Genomic DNA, 27583 nt, shown 5'->3' with positions numbered 1-27583 from the left:
AATCCCCATTCAAACTCGCCGCGGGATGGGCGGCCCGTCTTCTTGGGCTGCACCTAAAGAAGGGACTGATGAAATGGGCTGCTGCTTGACAGGCGTCGAGCAATGGCGCCGCCGACAATGATTTTTGAGTGATGGAGGAGGCGTTGATTGTTGTTTCAAAACGTTGCTTACCCGCGCCGAACGACCCGCGGCTCGGCGAATGTTGGAATGTTGGCGTGGAAATTAATGGATCCTCCTTCCTGGAGGAATGTGGAAAATGATGTGTCGACTGAATGTGTTTGAATAAGCTAAAGATCTGTCAAAAGGAGCGCTTCATTTGTCAAGCGGACGAGCCGGACCGGAAACCGGAGGCCCGGCGGCCGATGGAGGTCGGATGAATCGGATGCGACAGGTCGTGGACATTAGCATTAATGGCTGCCGAGGGGGCGCTGTCTTGATTGGGTGGCTCTCTTTGTCGTCGTGGTGTGAAACGGTCGTCACTGATGATCAATGAAAAGGGAAAAGTAGGGAATTAAAATGCCCCAAGTCATCCCCCGGCTGTCATCATCAGCAGCGCTGGGTGGGTGATATGTTGACAGTTTAGTTGAAAAACCATAAAAGTAAACCCCCCCGGCGCACTAGGTTACGGTTTTGTGTGTTTTTGGCAGAATTGGTAATTCGTTGAATAATTCATGATCGGAGACAGTGTGTCTAATATTTCCCTCTTAAGAGATTGTCCGAGTTCACGATCGCCGAAAAATCTCTTCCACAATTCAGGATCAAAAGTCACAGAAACATTCTTTTCATAAACACCCGAGGAGGGACCAATTTAGAATTAATTCTAATGAAAGCATATGCCAATATTTTTCAACATTAATGTCCGGTGACAAAAAGGCTGGCTCGAATTTATTGTACCGATTTCGACCAATTAGTTCTCTTTTTTTGGGTCGTTCATCTAGCGCTGCCCGGTGTGGAAGCCCCGAACCCTTTGTTTGACATTCCGACCGCAAGCTTCTGTTGTTGCTGCTGCTGCCATGTTCCCATCGCTAACGACACACCTGTTTTCGGAGGCCCGATCCGATAACATCCCACTCGCATGGCCCGGCGATAAAAAGGATAAACTTATGGCACTTATGGTTTTGTTCCGATTCATTATTGTGACATCGTCGAGGCCCGTGATCAAATTATGCCACAGCCTGCAACGATCGCACCAGATGGGCTGCAGTTTGGGAACGTTCGTTCCGCAGGAAGAGAAACGACAAAAGGACCAAAAAGCAAGGTTTTTCCTCCGTTCCGTTGTTTGCGTTCGGACTTCAAAAGACTTGAAACGAGGCGAGAGGGGTGTCTATAAAAAGAACAACATGCCACAAATCAAATAAAATTAAATTCACAAATCATATCCCCTCCCGTGTGCGACGATGAGCGGACGAACAGGCGGGGTCATATGGGTATGTTTGAATATTTAAGCAAATGGTCCGACAATCCAGTCAAGCAGCGGAAGAAGCTAGAGAGCCAAACCCAAATACAGGGAATGGAATCGGAAAAAAACTTGGGCCCCCCCGAAACAGGTTGTTCCTAATGTGCGCCGCTGCTGCTGCTGCTGGCCCCGGTGTTTGCCCCGGTGGCCGGGATACGATCAAGTACCGGCGGTCTTCGCCGCCATGGGGCCGCAAAGATAACGATGATCGAGTCCGATCCGAAACCCCCTTGGCTTGGCCGTACCCCCCCCGCTTACCCGGTTCCGTCCCCCTCGTCTAATAACCCCTTTGACCGCTCGGGACCGCGACAAAATTGAAGAATGTTGACGGTGTCATAAAAGCCGAAGAAATCCGTAGCCGTCGTAGCGACAGACTGCGAGGAGGAGTCTCCGTCCGTCCGAGAGACCCCCGTCCCGGTGCCGGGGGGAATAAGAATAAAATTAAGAAAGGCAATCGGACACCGACGGTGGCTGGTCGTGGTGAGGAAAATTTTCGCGCAGGTTCTCGACTCAGCTTGGGCTTGGGATTTCGGTCGCCGCCGTCGTCGTCGCCCAATAAAACCAGTTCTCCCGATGGCAAATATTTAAATGTGAGAAGAAACCGATAGAATAAATATGAATAAAAATCGAATAAAGTTTTCAACTTATTGATTTCGGTGGTGGTGCGCGGCCCGCTGTTCCGCTTCTCGGCTGGGCTTTTTGGGGCTGGTCGGTGTGACATTTGCCAGCCAGTGGGTTGGTCCGCTCGTTGGGAGCATATGTGCCAGCCATCTGATCACCGCCACCAGCCACGCTGCTAACGATCGATCAGCGGTTTCTTGGAGGAAAGTGAAAACTTCAGCTGAGCTGTGTGTGAACTACTTGACGCTCCGTCCTCACGCCGAACAATGCTTCCAATTTGTAAACCCTAATGCTGTCATTTTCCTAAGCGCCTTCCGCTGGTCGGAAGCAGAATTTATTGGCCGCCATTTTTGCTGCCAACTTCGACAAGAACCAGACAACCTTTTTCCGAAAACAATCGCTTAATTGTTTCTACTGCTGATTCGGCCGGAAGACAAATCGATTTCTCGGATTTGGAGCTATCGCTTGCGTTAAATTATTCATGAACTCGCGGAACTCGCGCGGGTTCGATCGCGCGGCGAAAAGCGAAATCAATTTCGCGAACATCGAACGCGCTTTTTTTTCTTCCACTACTCATTAGCCCAATGTTATTTGCTATTAGGAGCAACTTCACGGACGGACTCGGGTGTCGCTTAATATGTTCACGCGCACGACAGATGCGTGTGAGAGAACATAGGTTTTAGGCCAAAAACAAAAACCCCACTTTTACACTCATTTTGCTCCGTTCTCGCGCCAAGGCAAAAGGGGGACGAACCCTGCCGGTCTAGACTGCTGAACTGTTGGGGTAGGAACTATGATTTATTTCTTCTTAATTTGTGGTCCCATCCGTCTGATACGTTCCGCCGGCTTAAACTGGTGGCTAGAGAAATCTATTTTTGGACCAAAAATAACAAACCCTATCATTATGCGTCTGGAATGGGTGAAACTAGTCGATAATCGTTTGCCTTTAGAATGTGACCAAAAACGTTGTTAAGTCCCCGTTTCTAACGCATTCCAGGGCCTCTAGGCCTCAGGGCCTCTAGGCCTACTTTAGATGTAGCGTGTGAAGGTGAAATCATAGCTAGATCCTGGCTTCAAATGTCACAATCGGACGATCACCCCAAATAATTGCAACATCACCCAAAACACGATCACTGCGAGGACAACCATTCGGGCGATTCCGAACGGTCCAGGATCGGTGATCGTGATGCTGGGTGATGAAATATGCGAATGTCCAGCTAGTCAGTGATCGGCAAACACACATTTGACACACAATTCATGGGATCCGTAACCCAAAAACCCAGTCCCCAAGATTTGCGAACGGAGATTTGCGTGACATATTAAAAAGACATTACTGGCAATTCCGGACAACCCGGAGTTGGCGGTGGCCACAATCGATGGCCGTCGCCCTGATATCTCCGTTTGGCCAAATCCAAATTCTTCTACTTTGCACCGGGTGAATCGAATATCGATCGTGTGGATTGCGTAAGTCGAAAAGTTGTCGCGCCCGGACCCCAGACAACTAACCCGGACCAGGCCGGCGCCGCGGCCTTTCTATTGCACCACACCCCGAGACCCCCGAGACCCGCGAACCCGACCGTGTGGCTACCGTGTGGAAAGCCACCGCGTGTTGCGATGTTTCGGTCTGGTGTTGGTTAATAAATTTTGTCTAACCTAATTTCCTATTAGTCGCGGTGGCCCTCCCGTGGTGATCGGCGGCGGCCACCGGCAGACCGGCGAGAAGCGGGTCAGCCGGCGCGCTGATAGCGGCTCCGCGTGTCTCGTCCGTTTTGACTCGTCCGCGATAGCGAATGGATTGGAATATTGGCAATCGAACACCACTTTGTTGGCGAGCGGCCATAGGGAAATTCGATCGGCCCCAAAACATGCGGCGGTGCGGCTTCTGTTGCAGTCGCAGCGTTGTATAGTACCGATCGCTGGAGCCGCGCATGTCGCAACCACTATACGCGGGGAGCGTAGTTTGTTAACTACCATTTCGGGGACATTCCTGAGGCTCAGGGTTCAGTCCGAAATTTGTTTGATTTATATAATGCGCCGATTCAAGCTCGGAATCGGCGCCAACACGGACCGGGGCGCCGGTTAGGAAATGTATTTCAATTGAAACGTCAACATCGTGTTTTCGCGGGTCCATTCGTCTCGATCGTGCGCCCGATCGGTGCTCGTTCCGATCGAATATGTATCGTATGTAAAACAGTGGTGTAATAAAAACTAGAACAACTTTACGATTTCGGATCGGATCCGGTAGTAAATTTGGTACCACCCGCCCGGGGCGGTTTTGGAGGCCACCGTCCGGGGTTCGTCGCTTGCTGCCCGGGTCTTCACCCGCCGGTACAGGGGGGTACAGGTGTTCGGGCAAGTGGTTCGCGCTAATATTTGGGCCCGTGGGCACTTTTTGGGGGCCGACCGCTAAAGCGCCACGCCCAAGAAGGACCTAAGAATGATTGCTTTTTTGTCGCTCCCTACAGTCCGGATCGTAAAACCTGATACCGGAGGACCGGATGGTGACGCGAGTCGCCAACACCAAAAGAAGTCATAAACCATAATTCACTTCTTAGTTTAACAAATCTTCTTATCCTCTTCGTCACGCCCGTCACGGAGGCCCCGGGACCTGAGGCCGATGGCTTCGCGGGGTGCGCTTACGAACGTGAGGAGCGTTACATTTTTTTGGCCCCCCCATTTGGTCGTGGTTGAACCGCCTTATCAGAACCCCACCTGGGGCCTCTCGGCCTTTCTGGTTAGATATTCATTCTTTCCTGTTTTTTCCTCCTTCACTGAAGCGGTCACCGTTTATTCTCGGTAACACTTGTTTCTAGGGGTTCATCTTTTAAATAACCCTTCGTGGAAGTGTCAAACAAAAAGCAATTCCAACTGCCTAACAGCCACGTAATTAGAGCCCTTTGGTAGTGGACCGCATTCGAACGAAAGGGAAATTCTACGGCAATTACTCACCTGGGTCGACTGACGTAACGGCACCATTACCACGGTGGGTGCCGGGCATCGTGGGGAATCGGGTTCGTGAGCACACGGTTTCCCTTCCGCGATCGTGTCTGTCGGAGTCGGACCCACCGCGCTAGCCCAGGGGCCAGTCAAGGTTCTTCCTTTCCGAGAGCTGAGGGTACGTGTCAGCGCAAAGAATGAAGCAGCCGGGTGACGGGTATCCGCGTCCACAACCGCGACAGTTGTTTGTTGGTCGAAAGGAGAAAAAAACGATGGAGATAAAACAACGACTTAAAGAGACGACGTTCCGAAGAATCCGAATCAATAAACTAGAGCAACCCCAGGCTTTCTGTCAACCGTCACTGCGTTCACTCACAAAGCATAGTTAGCCCCCGGGAAAGGGAAAGTAATGCTGGGCGTTTGATGTCCAGGGCGAGAGCGTTGCGATCGACGATGATCGGTGATCTTAACCACCTTCTAGCTACTAGGAGCAGATCCACGACAACTATCGACCCGAGTGCGGCGATCGCGATAAATCACTGGCCAATGGGAGTGCCTTCTGGTCAACAACTGAAGCTCACAAACCGCGGTGAGATGTGTCGTTAAATCACCGACCATTAATTAAATGCGTGAAACACTCGGACCCACTCGGTTCAAGAATTCTTTTCTCTGACGCACCATTGGGATCCCAGCTCCGGCGGACGCAGAAGCGTCGCTTAATTAAAAGTCACCGGCGAATTTATGTTCCCGTTTAGTTGACCGACCCGCAGACAACACGGGACTGGCCGAATGCAAATCAGGCCGCCGTACATAATTAGGATGTTTGCCGACACGCGGACACTGGGGACGGCGGACCCAATCGGCACGCAACGGTTCGAGAATTCACGTATGCCTTACGCCGCACTGTGTACCAGGTTGCAGGCGACTCGGTTTTTTTCTGTTTTGGTTGCTTTACACCGGGGACAGGTAGTGTCAGAATGTTGCCTACCTCGAGTAATCGAGGCCCGTAATGATGGTCGTAATGAGAGGTGTCGTTGTTTCGACAAAACATCGTTTTACGTTGCCATCGATAACAGGGGCAATTAGGGACGCTTTTACCGCCTGTCAACGGGTGTTACAACTCGGTCAGTTCGGGTCACGTCGGGCCGCTGTTTATGGGGCCGCCTCGGGGTGTTTGTGTAAAATGATTTAAGAGAGGTTGATTGTAATGTAATAAACTCCATTCCTGGATGTTCCGAACCGAATGCTGCTGAGCCATAAAGATCCGGCCTTTTTTCCTAATATTCGACCGTTCCGTTCTGGCCGATAATTGAGGCTAAGCTACGGGCTGCAGTTTGAACTTTTCAACCTTCTTCTGGATTGCCTCTTCTGGGATTCTCGGTTTCGGAGCCTGTGCACCGGCCACTGTCAATTGTCCCTTGAAATATCATAACTTCTGACCCCACACCGAACACCGACACTCTGCGGGAGACCTCCAGGCGCGGTGCTGCGGTTGAATGGCTTTCGCGGCGACGAGGCACGGCAACTAAGCAGCTTCCTTGTCCCGCGGTGGACCGAAACTTGTGAAACCTGTTCCGGTGTTCCCCAGTGATCCCAGGTGCTGGAGCCAGAAATGAAATGAATGAAATTAAGTGGCAAAGAAGTCCGGGATCCGTTCACCACCGCGGTCCGAAGCGATCGAAATCGAGAGCCCCGCCGAAAACACCGGGCCCACGACACGAAAAGTCGCACGACACTTTGCAGACGCCCGTTTTGCTGCTGTAAGAGGATCATCCGAAAACAAGTTTCTTGGCCAGCATTGAAGCATCGAATTCGCAATGCTGCTTTCAACCGCGTGGGTCCCGTGGGTCCAAAGTGTACGGGAGGAGTGTTGCTGCCATTTCACCGATTCCTCGATTCGAACGGTCGGTGTGAATGAATATGCAACACTTTATGGGTCTTTTTTTCTCTTTCTGGAGGGGTTTTGCCACAATTCTCGAGTCCAAATTGCTGAACTGCTGGATATCCTCTTGTTAATGAGTTGATCAGTTGCTCGCCTGATGATCTGATCTAGAGCGATGATCTTCTCTTCCACCCGGACTGGTGAAGGGTTTTGCCGAATTTCTCCGGATGGCCACCGATTCGCCTAGTCCGACTGGCCCAACGACCGGTTCTTTAGCATAGCGATATTCTAATAATAGAACCACCCGTAGGTATCTCGACAGAAAGTGGACCCTTGTGGGTGACTCACCCTCGGTCTCGGCTAGGCCAGCGTTCAGGTGGTCCGGCTGTGGCGACATTATAATGACTGCCAAACAACAACTGGGCTGCCTGGCGAGCTGTCAATGGGTTCTAGAGGGGTAGAACTTTTTGACCGAAAAACACATGATCGCCGAAAACCTGTTCCGCGTTGGGAAGAAATCGTTCGGAACCAGCAGGGCGCTGTTCCCGGTCTTCTTTTGAAGGCGGTTTTGTAGAATTGAATTTTTAATTTGTTTGACATGGTTTATGTTGTGGGAATTTTCCCAAACACAATAAGTAATTTTGGGGCTGCAAAAACATCTCCGAGAGTAGCGCAGATCGCCGAAGGTGACTTCGTTGTTTCTGTTCAAATTTTGCGTCGTCTCTGTTCGGAGCAATTATTTTGCCAATAGAACCGGACGCATATTGGTGAATTATTCAAACGTTGTAACGACGCAAAATTATCTTATTAGTTTGTTATATTGTATTTAAGCTAAAATTTAAGAGACCTATCGGTTCAGAAATTGTTAAGGAACAACGGAAAAAGAATCTCATTAATCGAAATAGGCGCATTTGTGATTAATTTATGTATTTGACCGTAATAACGAAGCCCTTTTTTTCCCTCTCCCGTTGCAGATTGCCGATCCGAGCCACAAAATGATGCGGCTCGGGCTCTACCTTGCAGCGTCATGGACGTTACTGTGTACCTACAGTGCAGCGACGCCAGATGTAAGTATAGTGCGGAACGGCTGGATCCCTGGAACCCCTCTACTTCTGCTTATTGGCGACACAGTTACACTATCCACATCCCGGGCACGTGTACGTGCCGTTCCACATACCCGGCCGGTTGATACACAGAACCCAAAGCCTAAGAAAGCCCCCCAAAAAGGCCCGAATCGTGTTTGGCGCGTGGACGACACAGTTCTTAGCCGGCGCACGACGGGCGACCGTTTTTCCTGTTTCTCGAAACGGGTGTCTGTGTGTGCGATTTTTGCAAGAACGTGACCCAGCATGAGAAGCATTAAAACCACAGAAAAGGCTGAACCTTCGTCACAGACCTCGGCGCGGAGTGCAGTGGGAAGTGTGTGCTTTGAGAAGTGTAACAAATTGCGCAACGCCGCATTGTTGCGACGGCGACTGCATTTTGAAGGTTTCAGTTAGCGCACAAATACTAGCGCACCGAGCCCGAGGCCAGCATGTGAATTCAGCTTTTCTTCACGCACGAGTTTTCCACGTCCCTGACGGGCGGCAGGTGGTAGAGTGGTTTTTGTTTCAATTCGTACACGTCGGCCCCCCCTGTCAGTCGGCCGACTGACTCGGCCTTTTTGTGGCCGTACACTACCCATTTCCGTCTCCGGAACAGGTTTTGCCGACTGTGCGGCGGTGGCGTCAGTGGCAGCGTTTCCTTTCACATCCGCTCGCAACGCAGGGTTTTCCACCCGAAAGAGAATTTGCATGGAAAGTTGATGGCGTTGAAACGTCGAAGACCGCAAAACTCTCTCACACGGAGGGGTACACTTGCGCTTTATTGCGCTCACCTCACTTGCTCCGCAGAATAACGTTTAATTACCCAGCACCGGAGCAATACCGGATGCGAACGGTGCCAACCTCCGGCAGCTTGAACGGGCTTAAGGCAGGAGGGAAAAAAAGAATCGTACGTCCACTCCACTCTCCAGCGAACGATCAGCGTTTCTGACGCTAAATTTTATGATAATTGTCACCGAGCGTTTATGTATTATGTTACGAAGGGGCCCGCCGTCCCGCGGCTAGAGCTACAGGTCCCGCCGGTACCGGTGCACTCAGGCGGTCGGCTAAACACACAGCCTCTGTCCAGCCAGCCAACCGGACGAGCAGATCGGAAAAAGATCAAATGTCAGCGATGAATTTTTATCATCAACGGGCCCCACGATGATGTCCAGCTTCGTCATCGTCCCGTTAAAGTATTGTATGCTGGAGCCAGAGTTAGAATAGGCAAGCGGATTTTTCAACCCAAACCTTTGTTGGCAGGTTGCTGCTTGTGCTGCTGCTACTAGGAAGAATGAAATTGGATCCGATGATTAAAGTCTAACTGTGCCGAAAGATCAGACCGTCGGTGATTAATTGTAGTTTACTCTGAGTGATAAATACTGATCGTTGTTGCTAATGAAGAAGTCTATCGTTCTCGCTCGGTTACGGCCGGTCGTCCCATCACTGTCAAAGGGTTCCATATTTTCTATGCTTAATGTCGATGAATTGTCAACAATGTTGCCAGTAAACACTACCTTTTCCAGCAACTGCGACAAGTTGTAGGACAATTCTGACGATAATTTGAGCAAAATGGTTGTAATTCAATTTTACCTTTGACATTTAAAACACTCCGAAAGACAAAACGTGTTCCTCGAAGTGCCAATATCAGTTTGGGTATTTCCCAAATGTTGCTCCTTCAATGCAGTCTCTCTACAGAAAATTCGTCTTGAGTTACGTCATTACGATAGTTTGACCCGAGATCTACCGAATCAGAAATCATGGTCCAAAGTTCGACTTATTGATCTAAATAAAATGTTGAACTTTTGCACTGAATCTGTTAAGCCTCTTTAAACCACATTGGATTACAAGTTTGCTTCACCTTACTGATTCTTTTCCTTATTTGGAATTACCAAAAGAGGTTAAATCGTAGCTTTCTACGTAAAGTGCGTGACAATCATTCGCTTGAAAATATGGTTGTATCAATGCAGTAAAGAAAGTGTCTTTATCGGTACTGTTTTTGTTTTATTAAAAAAAGATTGTTTTGCCTCTCCGATTTATGGATTTACTCGTTTTAGTCTGCATTTCTTCAACTCTTATTCCATTCCGTAAATCTCTCCGATTGGAGAAAAGCCCCCAGAGCCGCGTTTGGTAGAGAAACAACAAAAATGGGCATGAAAGAGGCTGATTAAACGCTTCGCCGATGACGATTCGCTCAACCGCATCGCATCGTTAACTTAACCGGCCTACAAATGGAGCCTTACATAATGGAACGCGCCACAGGAGCTGGGCGGCAATTTATTTCGCCCGCTTTTTGCCACGCTTCTGGCGGTGACCTAATAACGCCGAACCTTGCCGAAAGTGCAAGTAAATACACCTTTTTCCTCAATTACGTGCTTTCCAATGTACCTTAGCGGCGCGGTAGGAAGGGAGAATAAGGCCACACGAAGCAATAATATTATTACTATAAATTTATTTTTGCGAAAATAGGCCGCATTCGCCCATGGAAGTCACTTGGAAGTCCGTGCGCTTTACGTTAAACAAATTAATCAACAAGTATAACCGTCAACGAAAAATGCTTTTCAATCAACCCGGCAGGCAGGCTCAATGATTTCTCATGACACATTTTATTCAACCTCCGGCACCGGTGGCCTTTTACACCACCTCGCCCACCGGCCAGCCTCTTGCACACGGGGCGTAATGACAGTGGTCACGGCGGCAATCATCTCGTAACGGTACAAATTTATGGTTCTATTTCGACGATAAATACCTCACCTCCGCCGTCGCTGCATCGTGCTACACGATCGCCGAACGCAATGACATCGCAGGGCCGTGTAATTACGTGTGGCGTGGCATGGCCACCCGCCCGCCACGGTTCTTTCCTTTTCCGAATTCCGGACCGGAATCGCGCCCCTCGCGGATTGAGTAATCCGCTCCGATCGGTTGACTCTCGATTATTGGTTTCCCGTTTGCCCATAATTATCCTCCGTGTTCCGGCGCGTGTGTCCGGACCCCGAATGGAAGTCGTCGTTGTCGTCGACTAAAGAGCCTCCAAAAACCTTGGCACCTCTACGCGCTCGGCCGGCTCGGTCTTATCTACTGCGCGAGGCCGTCCGAGTAAGACGTCAGCCAGCGGCCGGCCATCTATCACGTGTTAGCTGCGGATCGAAATGGCTTCATTCGTCGGGCTCGAGGAGGCGCATTCGATATCGGCTCGCCCATCGGCCCGGCCCGGAACGTACTATTATGTCTGAGTCTGAGTAATTAATTACCTCTTCCTCGCGCCTTCACGCACCGATGGCGGAAGTTTTTACGTCACCGGGCGGCGTGTGCAGCGGGTTGGTCACGACACTGCGCGTGACACTCTGTGTGGCCGGCGACTATTATCGGGGAGCGACCATTAGCGTCATAATAAAACCAAATTTCGAACCCTATTAGCATCTGTTTCGTAGACAGACAGGCAGACGCGGCGGCGGTCGAGGCAGACAGCAGGACGTTTGAGCACGAAGATTGAGCGGACGCGGACGGTTCGATTTGTTTTCGAATAGCATTCAACTTGTGGATCGCCGACGCCAACAAGTAAAGCAATAACGAGCAAGTACGAGCTAATAAGAAGGCGCCAAACTTGGGCGCAGCCGAAGGATTTCAACAAATTCACCGGCGATCGGACATCAAGGACGTCTACCCAACCCGGTGGCGCCTCCCAGCGTAGGGGTTGGGTCTGGGTCTAGGTTAGAGTGCCAGGGTGTCGATCGAACTTCGACTGGTCGGCCTGGGCGAAGGAGTTTGCGAATCGATGCTCTCCATAAAAAACGGGATCAATTGTTTGTCGCCGTTTCGGTAGTTGTTCAATAAAAACTTGTTTCACGAGCTGGTTCCTTAAGATGCGCGTCCGCGTCCAAAAATAACCGCAAATAAAGGGTGGCCTGAATGTGAAGGACGAAGCAGTGACACTTTTTGCAATAAAATTAAAACCCAAACACTCTTTTATACAAAGCAGCAACCTTGATCGTTGATCACTTTGTTGCAAATTGAATGAACGTTTACAATAAAAGTGCACGCTGCAGCTTCCAATGGCGTGAAACGCAAATCTCAAGCCCGAGAGTGTTCGCCACGTTACGGCACCGGTTCCGAAACACGTTCGACGCGGGCCTTACACCTTCGGTTGCCTTAGTGGCAACATTTAATGAACTCCTGTTTTGTAGCGCGATCACGCGCACACGAGACGCATAATGATGACGCCGGATGGCGTGGCGGGCTGGCTCGGTGCGATTATGCGTCCTTTTCGAGGATACGCGTAAATCACTGGCAGTGGCACAAACGGGTCAGCGACAACAAGCATGACGCGACGCGTTCCCATCTTGGGTGAGAATATTTGTATCTTTAACACTGTGGCGCGCGGCATTCCGATTGTCCTTACTCTAGATGGCGGCCAATTATAAGTCGATAGCGAAGAAATTGTGTTTTCGGTGTTATGTCAGTGCCATGACCCAGGTTGTAATAAACAGCATTAACACAAGCATTGAATGTGTTACTTCTTCTCGCTACAGACCCGTTTCACCTAACGACACAGTGTTGTCCATGGTGAAAAACAGGCCAGAAGTCAATTCATTAGCATCTGTTAGCTGCGGAATTCAAGAATGAATCACAACACGCGAATCGCCATCTGTGTTCTGCAGTCACTCCGGAACGGGTTCGTCGCTTGTGATCGGCCGTGATTGAAGTCGTTTGTTTCAGCCTCAGCCGTTCCGACGGCTTGTGCGATGGCACGTGAACTGATTTCCTTGCCTACGCGTTATAAGCGCATTAGATCGCGTATTTCTCGCTCCCGAGCGAGTGTTTGTATTATGCAAACCTCGTCAGTCGACACGATAATTGACCCCGATGCGCGCGCGCGCACCCGGCCTCTCCGCGATGGGCTGGGCGCTCCTAGGCTTCGAGGAGGGAGATGCAATGTTTGACGTTGTTTGGCGCGGTTTTTCGTTCCACACCCAGCCAGCCAGCCAGCCAGTCAGCCAGTCAAGTGTTTGCGAATTTGCATCGTAAAACAGCAGCTCGACACGTCACTTGCCATTAGCTACCGCTTGAAGCGCGAGAAGTGCGCGAAGAGGAAACTCAACCAGGCTGAAGGCTATGCACAGGGAGTGTTGATAAGAAATCGCGAGCCTGTCGTGTGTCTGAAAACAGGTGATACCGGAACCGGCCCCGTTTTGGAGTAGGTGGAATACGGTTTTCGGTACAAAAGTACGTGCTCCGATCTCGAGTCCGGCGAACTGTGTGGAGAACTTGAATTGCGGCGCGCTATGATTGCTATCCTTTTGGAAGCCACGTTTTTGAATGTTGAAATTAGCAATCTTTCGGAATTCGGAAAACATTAGCCAGAATTTACGGCCAACGACGGCCAGTAAAGAGATTGTTTACGGTGAACCTGTTCACCGAAAACCTCGGAGCTCCGTCCGGGGGCTTATCGAACCGGGTGATCCGCCGTTGCGTGCAAACATGCGTCTCTGGGGGCTCCGGGGGTTGATAGCAGAGCAAGGTCGGCCCGGGAGAGCACGAACACCACCGTGAGACAATTGCCTAACACAGAGCCTAACTAATCGGTGTCGAAGCGGGGAGCCGGAGCCTCATATCGGGTGCGGGACACGTTGCGAGATATACCGCGTACCCCGTCGACGTGCTCCCCTTGCATTCCAACCCCAGGCCGCGGGCAAGTGAGTGAGGCGGGAATCATTTGAATCGGCAAGCAAATGGTCCATTAACACGGTCCGATCGGCGGCGCGCTTGACGCGCGGGACGCACGCGGGCAGATATTTTAAGATCTTGTCTCCTAATCGGGTGTCGGACAAAACCCGAACTGGATCCGCGTTGTCACGCGTTGGGGGCTGCGAGAGACATAATTTATTCTCCTATGAGTACATGCTTGGCCAGCCGAATGACAAGGCTTGAAAGTGGTAGAGACAACTGGACAACAAATCAGCGTGTAAATGGCGAAGGGGCGAAGGAATTCAAATGGCCGCGCAACCTTTCGGGTCGCGATACCGATTGGGCCGCCGGGAGAATTGTATAGAAATGTCCACGTCAGTCCTGAGCTAGTTTCCATACCCAACCCCTGGTTGACCTTCGTGGCCCGGGGATGTAGTCGAAGTCGTTCTTGATTGTGCGCGATTCGTAATTAGTTCGAAAACTCTCCGAAACAACCTTTTTGACAGTTCGCCACTATTCGTGTACTTCATTTCAGTTCATCTAGGGGATGCCCCCAAGGCCAAATGAAACGAGTTCTAATCGAATGCTACTCGCTCTTTTACAGATCCACCGCCACATGTCCACTGCCCAGCTGCAGGAAGTATTTCACGTCGATCACGTCGAGCTGGTGCCACATTACGAGCTTGTCAAGTTGACGCACCACACAAACCAACCGTCGCTGGCGAGCGTCCGGCGGAAACGTAGCATCGATGCTGGCACCGCAACGGGCGTGTCCTCATCGCCAAACGGTCTCGGCGCGGTGCCGGAGGACCACCACCAGCACGTCAAAAAGGACCTCAGCAAGGTGCGTTTCAGCGAGAAGGCGAGCGAACTGACCGCGAAGCGACCGGGACCGTTCAAATCGTCGGTGCGCACTCGGGAAGATGCCGGTCCGGTTCCACTGGAGGCCGGCCCGATCGTGGACGCTGCTCTGGAGCCAGCGGAGCAGCCCAGCATAGCGGACATCGACGAGCACCGGGTGTCGTTCGAGGCGTTCGGCGAGAACGTTAACCTGACGCTCCGGAAGACGGAAGGGTTGCTGCGGAGCGGGCCGCCGCACTCGCTGCGGATGTGGAACGTACGGTCCGATCCCAACTCGACGCAAGGGCTGGTCTACGAGGAGATCCACGACGAGGTAAGCCACGAGCCAGGGGTGTTGAAATCGGAATTGGGTTGGGCTCCGGATTGAAGCCGGAGCCATTGTCCGGAGCCCAACACATCTGAAGCAACTTCCAAAATCTTCAATGCAAGGCCAGCTTCCGTCCTTTTCGGTCGGCCCCATAATTTCCCAACCTCCGACACCCGATCCGATGTGCATAGTAATTAGCCGGATTTCGTCAGTAGGTAGCCCCGGGTCGGGGCCGGTTCTTGGTGATGCCTGGCCTGATGGATGACGGATCCGACGGTTACCAACTGCCGGTGGTGACGGACACAACGCCAAACAGATCGATTGCACACCCTTCGCTCCCGGCGGGGGCCAGCACCTCAAGTAGCACTCTGCGGCGCACGGTAGCATACTCATGTGTAATTAGTTTGAAGGTCGCCACTTGGCGCTGCTCTAAATATCACCCGGACCGGAATGGGGTTTTCACACGCCGCCGATCGCTGGCCACCGGCTGGCCGCGTGGCGTGTTGATGTACGCGAGATGCAAAAGCCCCCTTAGCCACAGCCTCAGCCTCGGCCGTTTGTTTGACAGTTTGGCGCGGACAGACAGCGACCCGACCACCGTTCACCGACCACGCGCAATCCGGGGATCCGGGGAGTTTGATTTAATTTATAATTTAAATAATTCAACTCACCTCCGCGTCGATCTTGAAACGTGCTCTAAATTGCTCTGCCCCCCCGGGGAGGTTCGGCCCCGGTGGCCGCTTAGTCAGCTGCACTTGACTTCGCAGAAATGGGCGCTAAAAACGGTAAATAAATACAACCGGCTGGCGCTGCACTTGGTAAGTGTGTTTAATCAACATGCGGCTCTGGGTGGCTTCTGGATGGCCTTTGAAATGTGCAGCTTGGTCCACGGCTCGATTCCGCAGAGTTCCCGCAGCCGTGGGCCGATTCCAAAACATGGTTCAAGCGAAGAGCAAGAACAAAACGGCTTGTTCTGGCTCCCAGGTGTTAAGACCTTAAATGATCGCCGCCCGTCCGGCCGGTGTGATAAAGTGACCCGGGGCGGTGCGGGGGGCCGGTAGAACATGTTCCCTTGGCGATGTCGAACGTCCATTACCGCCTAAGAGATTGTTCGTCCTGCGTCATGCGCCGCTCGTAAATCGCTTAACGAGTACAAGTGTTGACACACATTCCGGGCGGCCGCGCGAGCGGATTAATTCCGAGCCCGGCTCGACCGAGAGTGCCGCGTCGAATCGATTTAACAGCCTTTCGCTAAATGGCCACACCGAGGCTGGATCGGTGACCTAACCTAGCACACCCGAGAAACGATCCTAATCATGTCCTGAGGCACCGTCCACCGGGCCGATAGGCTTTAAAATAATAATTAGCAATCGGAACGGAACACCAGAAGGTCTACCCGAAAGGAGGGGCCGAGTCCTTTCGGTGTCCGTGGTGTGCCCCCGAAGCTGCCGGAGATTTATCGCCGTTAATCTACGTTCCAGCGCGCCGAGGGGCGTTCTAATGGCGTCACACGTCGACGGTTGGGTTGGGTTCCATTGTTTTACTCATTCGTTCGATGACTATTGATCATCGGAATCCCCATCGGGTCGCGTTGAAATGCGAAGATTTATGCGTTTCGGGCTTTCGGGCACCGAGCGAGGATTGTAGGGCAAAGCGTATTATGTGCTTCAGCATAAGAACCTCCCAGTGTCGGGTTGGGTGGGCAAAAGGGCATAAATTACATGTTTTGATCGCGCTTGTCTCGCGTTCGAGGTGCCGCAGGAGGAGATTCGCCCTTCGCTCGGGGACCTTGAGGGTGTTGTGTGGACAAAAAAACCTCCGGCCAAGGGACTCCACGTACGTTTGAGGCCCCAAAATCAGTAGATCATTTGGGATTCCACTTATGCAAATTTGGGTGGCCGTTTTTTTTGCTTCGCCTCCTCGCGGCGGTTGATAGATTTTGGCTTGAATTTTTGTTAATGAATCACCCCAAATCTCCACGCACGTTCGTTGACGGCGATTGATGGCACTCGGTGAGGCTGTTGTGGGCACCTCCTCAATAGTGCGATCATTTAATGGCCACCGTGGCCTTCGGCCCAACCCCCAGCCCGGGTATCGTGGTGTCAATCTTCCACGGCGCACGGAACCGCCTAATGCACACACGCGGAAGTCGATCGCTCGGATTCCCGTCGATGGGGATTGGGGAATGGTCACGTAGGTCGGCCAGATGCAGATTCTTGAGCGGAGTTGTCGCAACTGTTCTTTTAATATTTATTGGCTTCTCGGAAGGCCCATTTTTTTGTTGTGTGTGATGCGATAAGATTTATTAGCAACACTGGAGACGGCCTAGTCAAATTGCTGCCTTAAAGACCGCCGGTTTTTGGGCCGGCCACACCGAATCACGAGCACCTGCTTTTTGCGCTGCAGAAACTGAGGCACGGTCTATGCGCAGAAACAGCCCCCGTCTCTCTCTCTCTCTCTCGTTCGATCCTTATCGTATCGCGGGGCAGAAACAAGAAAGACTTAAACGCCCGATAGCGAAACGACAAACAAATAAATTTAATTCGCGTGACAGGTGAGGCAGATGAGTCAACAACGGTTCACTCACTAAGTGGCGGTTTAGGGTGTTTTATCGACCAGCGATCGAGATTGAATAAAAAAAAATAGGTATGAAAATTAAGCGCTTGAGCGTTGGGGCATGTTGCCAAAAATCTCCGTTATCAAAAGTCCTTCGGAAACAATTAACAGGTCGCCACTCACCGCACCAAAAGATCGCCTTATCAGGCAGCATCCACGAGCACGAGCTCAGTAAACGAGGAACTCCGCCGGTTCCGGAACGGAGCATGAAAGTCCCACAAACACACAGCACTGGTGCCCTGGGAACGAGCCAAAGCTCTATCGCGTGGCAGCTGGAAGTGGAGCGAAGCGAATCAATTGGTCGTTAGGCCCCGGCTCGTCGTTGTGTAATAATCACAACGATTTTGTACTTTTTCTCATCCAATTTCGTTCGCTGCGAAGACGCGGTTACGAACTCGGGAACTCGGGCATCGCTCGACGGCTTCTCCGGTTGTGTAAAGTTGTTGTTTTTTGCCGGCTCGCTAGCATACGGCGAAACGGTGCATTTGTGTGTTTGTTGTAGCTTTGCGGGATGTTTGGAGGACTGACAGAAGCTGTTTGTGTTTGCATTCAGCGGAATCAGTTTCGTTCGAATAGATCGGTTGGCTAAGAAAGGTATCGATTTGATCTAATTAGCGTCTTTGAGGACAGTCCTGTACAACATTTCATCGACATTGGGAGAAGGAACCGCATCGTCGTCGCGTGTGGCGTTCAATTTTCAGCCGCTTCCGTTCCGTTGGTGCAGTGTTTTCCCTGTCTTTTTTTGGTGTCCGGTGGGCCACTATGCCATTCTCAGGCGACGACCATACGGTGGCCGGTAATAAGGCTGCTTCGGAGGCCCCCCGGTGGTCCACCGGTGGCCAATCCGATCCGATTGGCTCCGTTTCGGTGGACGAGCAGACCGCTTTGTTACCGCTTTTATGACACACACTCACACTGGGTTGTTTTGTGACTTAATTGACCAGACCAGACAACCGGCAACCGACAACCGGCAGTTCCGATTTTGGTTTCGTTTGGTCATGTCTCGTGGAGTTATGCGACGTAGCGTTTTTTTCGGTTCGCTTATGCAACGAAGTCGCGGGCCGGAAGATCGTCGTCGAGACTCACGATCGTGGCGATCTGTTCAAGGGTGCAATGTGCAAACAGATCGATAATGATCGGTTCGGAGAGTTGCACTTTTTTCAATGGGTCGAGTCGGCAATGTTTTTTGTTGGCAATTGTTTGGGGAGGTCTGGTCTGAAACAATCAATCGGCATCGTGCAGGTGCCGGCTAGGGCCGGCACACAAAAAGCAACAAAAACCTGCGCCTTGGTCGCTTAAGCACCTCATTCGGTGGAAGGTACTTGATTGAAGCGGTGTAACTGTTTATTGGCAGTCCGACTGTGGCCCTCTTCAGACGCCCTACTCGTAGGATCGGTTCTAAGAGCATTCTGTGGACTCCCTATTTGGCTACCGATCTACCTGTTGAGCGAAGGACTCGTGAGACAAGGAAATTGTGGGCTTCAGCGACCTTCCTTTTAGGACCACTTTGGGCTGGTAAATAAAGAACAAAGTAAAGTACAAACAAGTGAATCAATGCGCTGCGTCCCGAGTTTCTTTTCTATCTTAGAAGAACGTACTGGACCGTATTTGTAAAAAATACATTCGATAGGTGATTTAATTTAACTTAACTCCGGCCTTTTTCCCTGGTTAACTCGGCCGAGACGTCTCAGGTTGCTTCCTCAAGATGGAACCGATGGCCAAAGCGGGAAGCGGGAACTGCAACCGCAATATGACACAATTAGATGACATAAAGCGCACGGAAAAGTGGTCCAATCGAGCCCCCTCGAGACTCGCCAACTGAGCCGGATCGGATCGACCGCCGTGATGGGCCGCGGCGTCAGTGAGTCAGTAATGCAAGGACGGAAGTCGTCACAGCGGCGACCCGACTCACATTCCGCCGCCCGGCGCGACACCAACGAAAGCGAAACCCGACGGAAAGCGAAGGACGGAAGCGTGTTTCGTAACGTCCGATCGGCTGGCCAACCCATTTTTGCTGTCCACTTCGTGGAGCCTCATCTTCGCCTGCACCAGGCGGAAACCCTGGCACTCCATCCGCCACCCGGTGGCGACTCAATTTTCTGCTCCACCACCGGTGGCTCACATTCCGGTTTCGGTGCGACCACTTTTCTCTTTCCGGGACTCAATAATCTGCATTATCGACATCAATCTTCATCATCTCGAGACGCCGAGCGGAACTAAGCGTAATGCCAAGGGCCGCCGCATCAGGGCCACATAATATCTGGGGGGGACTCCCCCCAACGTCCCACAAACGTGGTCGGAAGGATTAAGAAACGAGTCCAGTGCAAGACATTCCAATCGACCGGCGGCCACACATCGGACAGCTCCGGGCACGAAAGCCCAACGCACGATGATGGATCACAACCAACCTGCTTCAAGTGGACACCTCCCCAACACCTAATGGACACCCTTTTGGCTGATTATTGAGTCAAATTATGAGTGCCGTGGCCGTGGCCTCCGCCGTCCTCCGATGACATCACCTTACGGGGTGCCCCCGGAACGTGAGTTCGGTCCGTCATCGTCCGAAGACATCGATTTCCATTTCCGAGATGCCACCCTTCCGAACCAAGGATGTTCACGGGATGTCGGGTCGTGTTCCGTCACGTGCCTATGATGGATCTTCCGTTCCGGGAAGGAATTTTGCGCCACCTAAGAGCCTCCGAATCCGACAGCAAAAGGCTCGATGGATCAATAGATCGCCAAGAGCTGCGCTTTGAAGTTGATGTTTCGAATAGAGTCTAACTGACGGCACTGTTGGCTAATCAATTGGTTATTCGCGCATATCGATTGGTTGTGAGGCAATTGCAGAAAGCGTTCCGATCGATCCTTAACGCGGTTGAGTAGCTTTTGAGTCCAGCCCCGGGACCAGACCAGACCGACCTTAAAACAACCTACCGAAAAGGTTACCAAAATGTACCCGGCGAATTGAATTTCTTTTGTGCCAATCAATACCTTGGGGGCTTCGATCCGCGCGCGCTATCTATCGGCTTTCCACCAACGCTCGCTGCGGTCAAACCAACCCACCTGCAATTTCATGAGGCGTAGGCCCCACAGTAGCGATGTAAATTTGAGCGCCAATCGTTATGCAGCCGCGCACTGCAACGCGTTTAACGACATGCAACGGCTTCATTCCTTGCGCGCGATTGTTGCGCGAAGGTTGCGCCACAAGCGCGGCCGCCGGTGCGTTTTCCATTTGTTTATCTCACTCCCCGCTCCCTCAGCACCAGCCCCACTAACCTCTCCACCGGCTCCAGCTGCAGGTTTTCACGCTCGATTGAGCTATAAATGTGGTTCCGTTTCGTTGGCAGTGTGGTTCCGTTTGCACCGCAGCATATTTCGACGCCCTTCGCGAGGGACCGGCTGGTTGTTTGCGGTCCGCCATTCGCAAACACTTCGTCTGGTGTCCGGTGGAAGACAGGAGACGGATGCAGTTGGATCAGGGTCCATTAGGTCCACGGCAACTGGCGCGCCAATGTTTATGTATCAACCACTCGGCCTCAGCGTCCCTGGCGGGTGGCCCAAGAGGTGGCCCAAGGTCGCCCAAGACGTGTGTGTCTGTTGGTCACAGCATCCACAAAGCTGCATCCATAAATAAATGCACAATTCTCAGCACGGGGACGCGGGCCCGTGCGTCCTTGCGTGCGGTGCACAACACGTTTCTGGTCGGCGCGGCAGTAGGTCCAGCAGCTTCTAATTCTAGAACCACACCGTGGGGCTCGGAACTTGCTCATGGGAAACGCCCGATGGAACAGGTTTTCCAGGTCGGCTCCGAGACGCCTCTTGTGGGGCACCCTCGATCCGTCAGAGGAATTGAATAGAATTAGTCATAAATCAGCCAGCCCTCCACTCCACTCCTGGTCGGGCACGGGCCGTCGCAGTTCTTTCCTCGGCAGGTGTCAAGCGCAGGGCGATGCAGAGCGTAGGCCGTTCTAGAGGCCGGGGTTCTAGTTCGGCCTTAGCGCCTCTCAGTTTAGTGGCACCGCGCCGAAGTCCCCGAAGGAATGCTCGTGTAGGTGTCGTGTTTCGTGCCGTGTTGTTATCCCTTCGGACGTGATCACAGCCACAGCGCAAGATTGATCGTTAGACCGCACCGCACGTTGCGGTAAAACAAAGCGCGAAATGATCTGCACCCGCCGTGGCCGATTCTGGATCAGTGGCGGTAGCGTGCGACCTTGGAGAGAAGGTTGAATTAGAATGGACAGGATGTCGACCATCCGTTGGCTGTTGTTATATAACGGACGGACAACGAACGGCGGATCAGTTGGCTGTAGCTAAATCGATTCGACTGATCCGAACATCGAAAGGGAGTTACAGCTCGTTAAGGTGTCATAGTTGGCCCGGCCCTCCACGGACTGGACAATGTCAATTACATCCCGGGGGTTGTCCACAACCAGCTTGCGTTGCTCCGGGTCTTACGCAAACGAGGTCCGGCCCGTGAGTGAGGCAAGTGTTAATTGCTGCCCTTTTGTCACCAGAGTGAGACCACCACCCTCGGGGGGCACAAACACAAATTACTTACCACTAGATGCGCGGCTACTGTTGGCAGCTACTAAAACACATGTCGCCCGGAACGTCACCCGAAGGACGACGGTTCAGGAATCCGTAGCCCACGGACCACGAGCAGGGGCAACAATATTGTATGTAAATGATTACGCGAAGGGTTCAATTATGGCCTGGCGCAGATCGACCAGCTTTCCATCTGATAAGCCAGTGTTTATTTGTCAGGTGATTAGGGCCGCTCCAAATGCGTTTTGCGACACTTTAAACACGCCTACCCATGGGCGTGGGGCGATGGAGAAGTAGAGGACACTCAGCGTGGAGCAAGGATCTGGAATTCCAATCAGCAACCAGGTCCCCAGGGCTAAGGGGCTTCGAGTTTATACAAGGGCTTAGGTACGGTAAGTCATCTCGATTCGTCGGGTAATGGACACTCAAATTGTGGCCCAAGTTCCTACAGAATACTGGAAGGAAGCTTTGGCTAACTTGACGAAGCTTCGTGGCCACTTCCGAATAACATCACTTCCTGGAGCTGGAAGTGTCCCTTGGAAGCTATTTGAAACCACGACGAGTTTCGGAACACAATGTCGACCGGGTCATTCTGAGAAAAGTTTGACATTTTCCGGTGTTCCGGTTCCAACCCGCTTCGCTTCCCAACCTCTGCGCAATGCTGCTGCTGGTTAGTCGTTCGGCTTATCTCGACGTGCCTTCATTCCGGTGAGGGGGTGCGTAAAATTGTGGGAAAGAAGTCGGGTCGGGTCTGGCGGCGTGCAGTCCCTCCGGCTCGACCCTCTCGCGATGCGGTAACACACACCGCATTCCTCCCGCGGCGCCCGAGGCCCATATCGGGGCAACCTGCAACCGGAAGAGTTTGAAGTCGTCCGTTGGCGGCGACGGTGCGGCGGGAGGCCACCCGCCACCCGTATGATGATGACTCGGCACAGCAGCCGAGCGCGGCGAAAACGAAAGTGGCCCATAACCATATTCTGCACCGACACCTGTAGCCGGCCCGGGAAGGAGGATGTGGTTGGTGGTAAAAGTATGGGTTCCCTGCCACGATTTCGAACGGCTGCCTCCCGCCTGGAGGGAAGCGTGCGCTGGCCCGTATGCTGGCAGGGTTGCGAAAGTAACGGAAATAGGCTGCTGCGGACTGGTTTCACTGCGCAATGAAAAGTAAAAGCACCGGCAGCTAGTGTACCTCCACGTGGTCCGACCAAGTGGCCCGGCCAAGTCTATTCGAGTGCAGTCATGTTGTAACGCTTCCCTCTGCTGCTCTGATGCTGTGCGAGTCGAAGCGTAGGTGCTCTGCGGGATGAGTGGCCCGAGCCCGAGCACCAGAAAGCAACCAGGAGTTCCGACTCCGCTGGCTCCGGCTGGTGGCTGTCAAAAAGTGCTCGAAAACTTGCATTCAATTGGACCAACTTGGCGCGGATGATAATGAGCACGAAGCGGGATGAGAGATGGTCAATAAAGAGGGGTAGGTTCGGAGTTCGGAGGAATGAATTCATCATTCACGCAGCATCAAAAGTCGTCATCTCGCTGAAGAGAGGTTAGTTACCAGCGTGGTCATTATGTTTTCTCCCTGTCGGTGGGTCGCTTTGTCCGAACGGACCGTGCGGACCTGTCGGAAGCACCGCATCGGCACGATCTGCGCAAACAATTTGCACTCGAGAGAGCGAGACAGAGGGACGAGAAAATGAAATGTCAAGTTCACAGCTGGTTTGTGACTTTGACGTACCGGATGTTGGTTGGCTGGTTGGCGCCTTTTGTTACTCGTGGACTGGGCATCAGCTCTGGGTGCTCTGCAGAGTAATCGGCGGTCAGTTGGCGCACATTGTGACCGTTCAATTGCGACTCTATTGCTTCATCATCCGCAAGTGAAATGTTCCGCATGAAAGGGGCCGGCAACTGCACGGTGCACGGAAGGTACCGGGGTAATTGGGAGCCGTGATCGGACCGTGAACCGAACCTCGTGATGCCTCGTAGATCCGGGTTTTGAGCCTCGGATCCATTGTGACGCCCGCAGGTTGATCTTGTGCTGTCACTCACTCTGCCCCGATCGTGAGGAAGTATCACTTTCTTGGCGTGGCGTTCTTCTTCCGGGACACTACGTCATAGGACTGTGTAATTTGAACTCCCAACTCTACTCCTGAGATGTTGGCAGCTGATTTATGTGGAATTAAATGAAAGTAGCCTAGAATTAGGAAAGGAAGTCGAACAAAAGAGCGTGGCACATTAAGTCAATGACGTCAATTTATCCACCCAGAACACTGATCTCACTCTGAGGTCTGAGGACTGACACTCCTATCTCTTTATAATTGGACCGAAAAGTGCTCCCCGCTAGACGATCATCATCGTGCATATCACGTCGTTTTAATTATCAAGATCACTGCCAGGAAATCTATCTGTCTCGGTGGTCACCTTCGGATCAACCTACGGCTGACATCGAAAGTTTTTGCGGCCACCTCTTTTGGGGCATCAAATCCACGGACTCAAGGCGGCCGCTCGGTTGCTACCGTAGTTCCTTGCTGAGGTGCTCTTCTGCCTTTCGGCTTCACGTTGCATCTTTGACGGCCCTGACGGGGCTGACGTCAAACGGCGATGTCTAATCTAGCGCCGACTGACACCGGCGATCCATCTTGTGGCCACTCAGTTAGTCACTTTGGTCGCTGTTGGGTGGCCAACGAGTCGCGCTTCGAATTACGCGCTACGCCGCGGAGACTGCCGGTGACAGTCCGAAGAATCATCGACCGGCAGGAACATGATCGGTCGGTGGGCTTTACGGCCGTTTTTTTTATTGCCTCCCCTTTGAAGGAACTGAACTGTGCCGAAGCCTGTGCAAACGTACAAAAGTCACGCCGAAGACCCTGAAGTTGCGCAACGGCCACGGCGCACGGCGATCGAGGACGACTCTCACGGGGGTTAACCGCCGCCGTGGCTAGGCAAGAACGCAACTCGGTCAACGATCGGTCTTGGGACGACGCTCACTTTCTTTGAAGGGCTTCGGTGCCCGGAGTTACGTCATAGAACCGATTTGACTAGCGCGCCCTTCTGCCGATTCGTTTGCGAGAAGGCAGCGCCTGATCGATTACCCGATGACAGAAGCACCGAAGCGTGATTGATCGAAGTGGACCTTTGCACGAAGATCAGCGGGCGAGAGTTACAACATCGACCTTAGGAATCGTCCGACGGGCGGAATGAAGAACGCGCAAATGTTAATCAATCTCTGTTTCGTTTATTACTTGCAGGACCCCGAGCCGGCCGACTCCTTCGGTGACATCTATCAGGACGAGGAGAATATGGCCGCAATCCTCATGCGCAAGCATCTGGAAAGTGGAGACCTAATGATGGTGAGTAATGAGCGATGAGCTACGAAGCACGCGAAGCTCGGTAGCGGTAGCCATGTCGTAACGCGGACTTGGCGGAGAAATCGACCGGTGGCCGACTGGTGGTCCACAAAACCAACAGACTACCGTTCCGTAGCGCGGCGTGGTCCGTAGTCCATGTTACATTTGTTATGCCGATGGTTTAGTATTATGCCATCGGAAGGCACAGAGAGCGAGAAAAATGATCACCGAAATGCGCACCCGGCGTTTGTCCATTTGTCCGACTCCACGAGCAATTCGTGAGACTTGCGACGTGCCCTATTGTATCGCGGAGCACGCTTTTGTTGTCAAATTTTACGAAACCCCACGCCAGGCACGCCGCTTTGTAGAGGAAGGAAGATCACAATCTCAGCTCACGATGAGACTCACAGAAACCCTGGGTACCCTTCACAGGTCACGGGGGTTTTCGGTTGGGTCACAAGCCCATCACTTCCGCGATCGCACGTCCAACGAAAGCAACATCCTTGACCCACAAACGGGCGGTGTCCGGAACAGAAGTCTGTTCGGCGGCCCTGAGGAACGCCCGATTGAAACCTTCCCGCGTGCGGCGTGCTTCACTTTGAAATCACAATTCACAAATTACAGAAGCCCTCAGTGGCGATCGCTTGATCTGCACCGACCAGGCGCGGCACAAAGATCTGATCTGATACCGACGGCCGACGATAATGGCCGAGTTGAAGAGGAGGCCACTCAAGGCAATGATCGTGGGGATGATCGCGCGGCTTTTTTCCCCGGGTTTTGGGTTCTTCTCTGGTCGGATCGGTTCCCTGCAATGAAGCAATTAATCGTGCCGCGGACGATCGAAGCAGACTATTTAACGTCTCGTCGGGGCCTAAAGCGATGCATTTCCTTTTGCGCACGACACCAGAGAGGGATCTCCGCAAAGGAAGACTAATGGATCGCTTCGGCAGGAGTTGTATGCTGCCCGCCGACCTTGCCGACCCAGACGAGGAGCCTTACGAAGCGCTTTATCGCAATTTCTTTCAGCGCACGCACGCACGCACATAATTGACGCAGCGCAAGGCGCAATACAATATTAACAATAAAATTGCCCCGAGAGGCTATGATTAATTGCAGGCGCGGTGCACGATCGCGCGTTTCGCGCACGATCGTGCCTGGTCCTTTCTTCTTTGGCGCTGCCATTTTTCCCCTTCGCCATGGGTGACATTGTGACCCCGCCGGGTGACCCCGTACGTCTCATAACCCTGGCCCGGCACGATGATGATGATCCTCGCGCGTTGATTAATGGGAATTTTACTCCATTAACCACCAGCCCGTTGCGTGCGGCTAATGAATGCAAGCGGCCCTTTCGCCCATTGCCCATCCATTTCCGCGCTTTTCGCCGTCGTCGCCAAGCGTGACATCTTGGAAATTGAGGGTACGAAAACAATATGCGCTGCTGGTGCTGCTGCTGCGTATGAGGGCTCCGTTTTCAATTCGACGGGGCGCGTTAACAGATCGCACACGTAAGAGTGCTGGTGCCGGTTATCGTGGGCGATAGGTGGGTTGAATTATTTATGATCACGCCACACAACGGTCGCGTGCCTCGGAAACGCAATAGACGACGGTGCGCGCGCCCAGAGGAGGTAGACGGCAACGGCAACTTTCGCTGTCATTCGTTGGGGCTTTAATTTACAACCATCCCAATTTGCAATTACATCGCTCCGGTTTTTTTTGGGGCGGGCCGCGTTTTAGCCCAAATTAAAGCCCGACATTACCCGGGCCATGTGCTTTGATTGAATTAGGTATGTGAATTAATTCGTGCCGTTTTTTTTCAACATTTGTGATCTAACTACAACAACCACTGGACTACTTTAATTTAAGTATTGTTCGTCGTTAGCTACTACTTTCTGCCATTTTTTAGGTAGTTCCTCGATTCCGTGTCGATAGAACTTCTTATCTTTAGGAACGATCCACTCAGAGTCTTATTTTTCAATACTTTCATAAGAAGTGAACCGCTGTGCTGTCAAATCGTTACTCATGCAACGGAACAAATGGTAGTTCAAAAGAGCATCATCTGGTGAAAACAGCGGTGGGGACAACAGTTCCCATCCGACATTTTCGCGATAGGTTTTGACCGGTTTTATGATGTGGGGTCGAGCGTTGTCATGTTGAAAAATCAGCTTATCATGTCTTTTATCCCATTCTCGACGTTTTATGGCCAAAGCTTTGATTTAAATGCATTAATTGTTATTGATGGGATTGTCCTTCAAT

At 52.1% G+C, this 27583-nt stretch overlaps 1 protein-coding gene across 1 annotated transcript in view; it reads left to right on the top strand.

Annotated features, from left to right (window-relative positions):
- Nucleotides 1-27583, top strand: part of LOC128269135 (A disintegrin and metalloproteinase with thrombospondin motifs 1) — a 76601-nt gene that overhangs the window by 12729 nt on the left and 36289 nt on the right. Inside the window, exons 3-5 of the mRNA XM_053006508.1 lie at nucleotides 7871-7963; nucleotides 14268-14837; nucleotides 25232-25333. Coding sequence (XP_052862468.1) covers nucleotides 7892-7963; nucleotides 14268-14837; nucleotides 25232-25333 — 744 coding nt within the window. The 5' untranslated portion in view covers nucleotides 7871-7891. The remainder of the gene's footprint in view (nucleotides 1-7870; nucleotides 7964-14267; nucleotides 14838-25231; nucleotides 25334-27583) is intronic.

Source organism: Anopheles cruzii, chromosome 2 (genome assembly GCF_943734635.1).
Source record: "Anopheles cruzii chromosome 2, idAnoCruzAS_RS32_06, whole genome shotgun sequence".
In the NCBI taxonomy this organism is placed as follows: Eukaryota; Metazoa; Arthropoda; class Insecta; order Diptera; family Culicidae; genus Anopheles; species Anopheles cruzii.
This window is presented reverse-complemented; position numbering and strand designations above follow the sequence as displayed.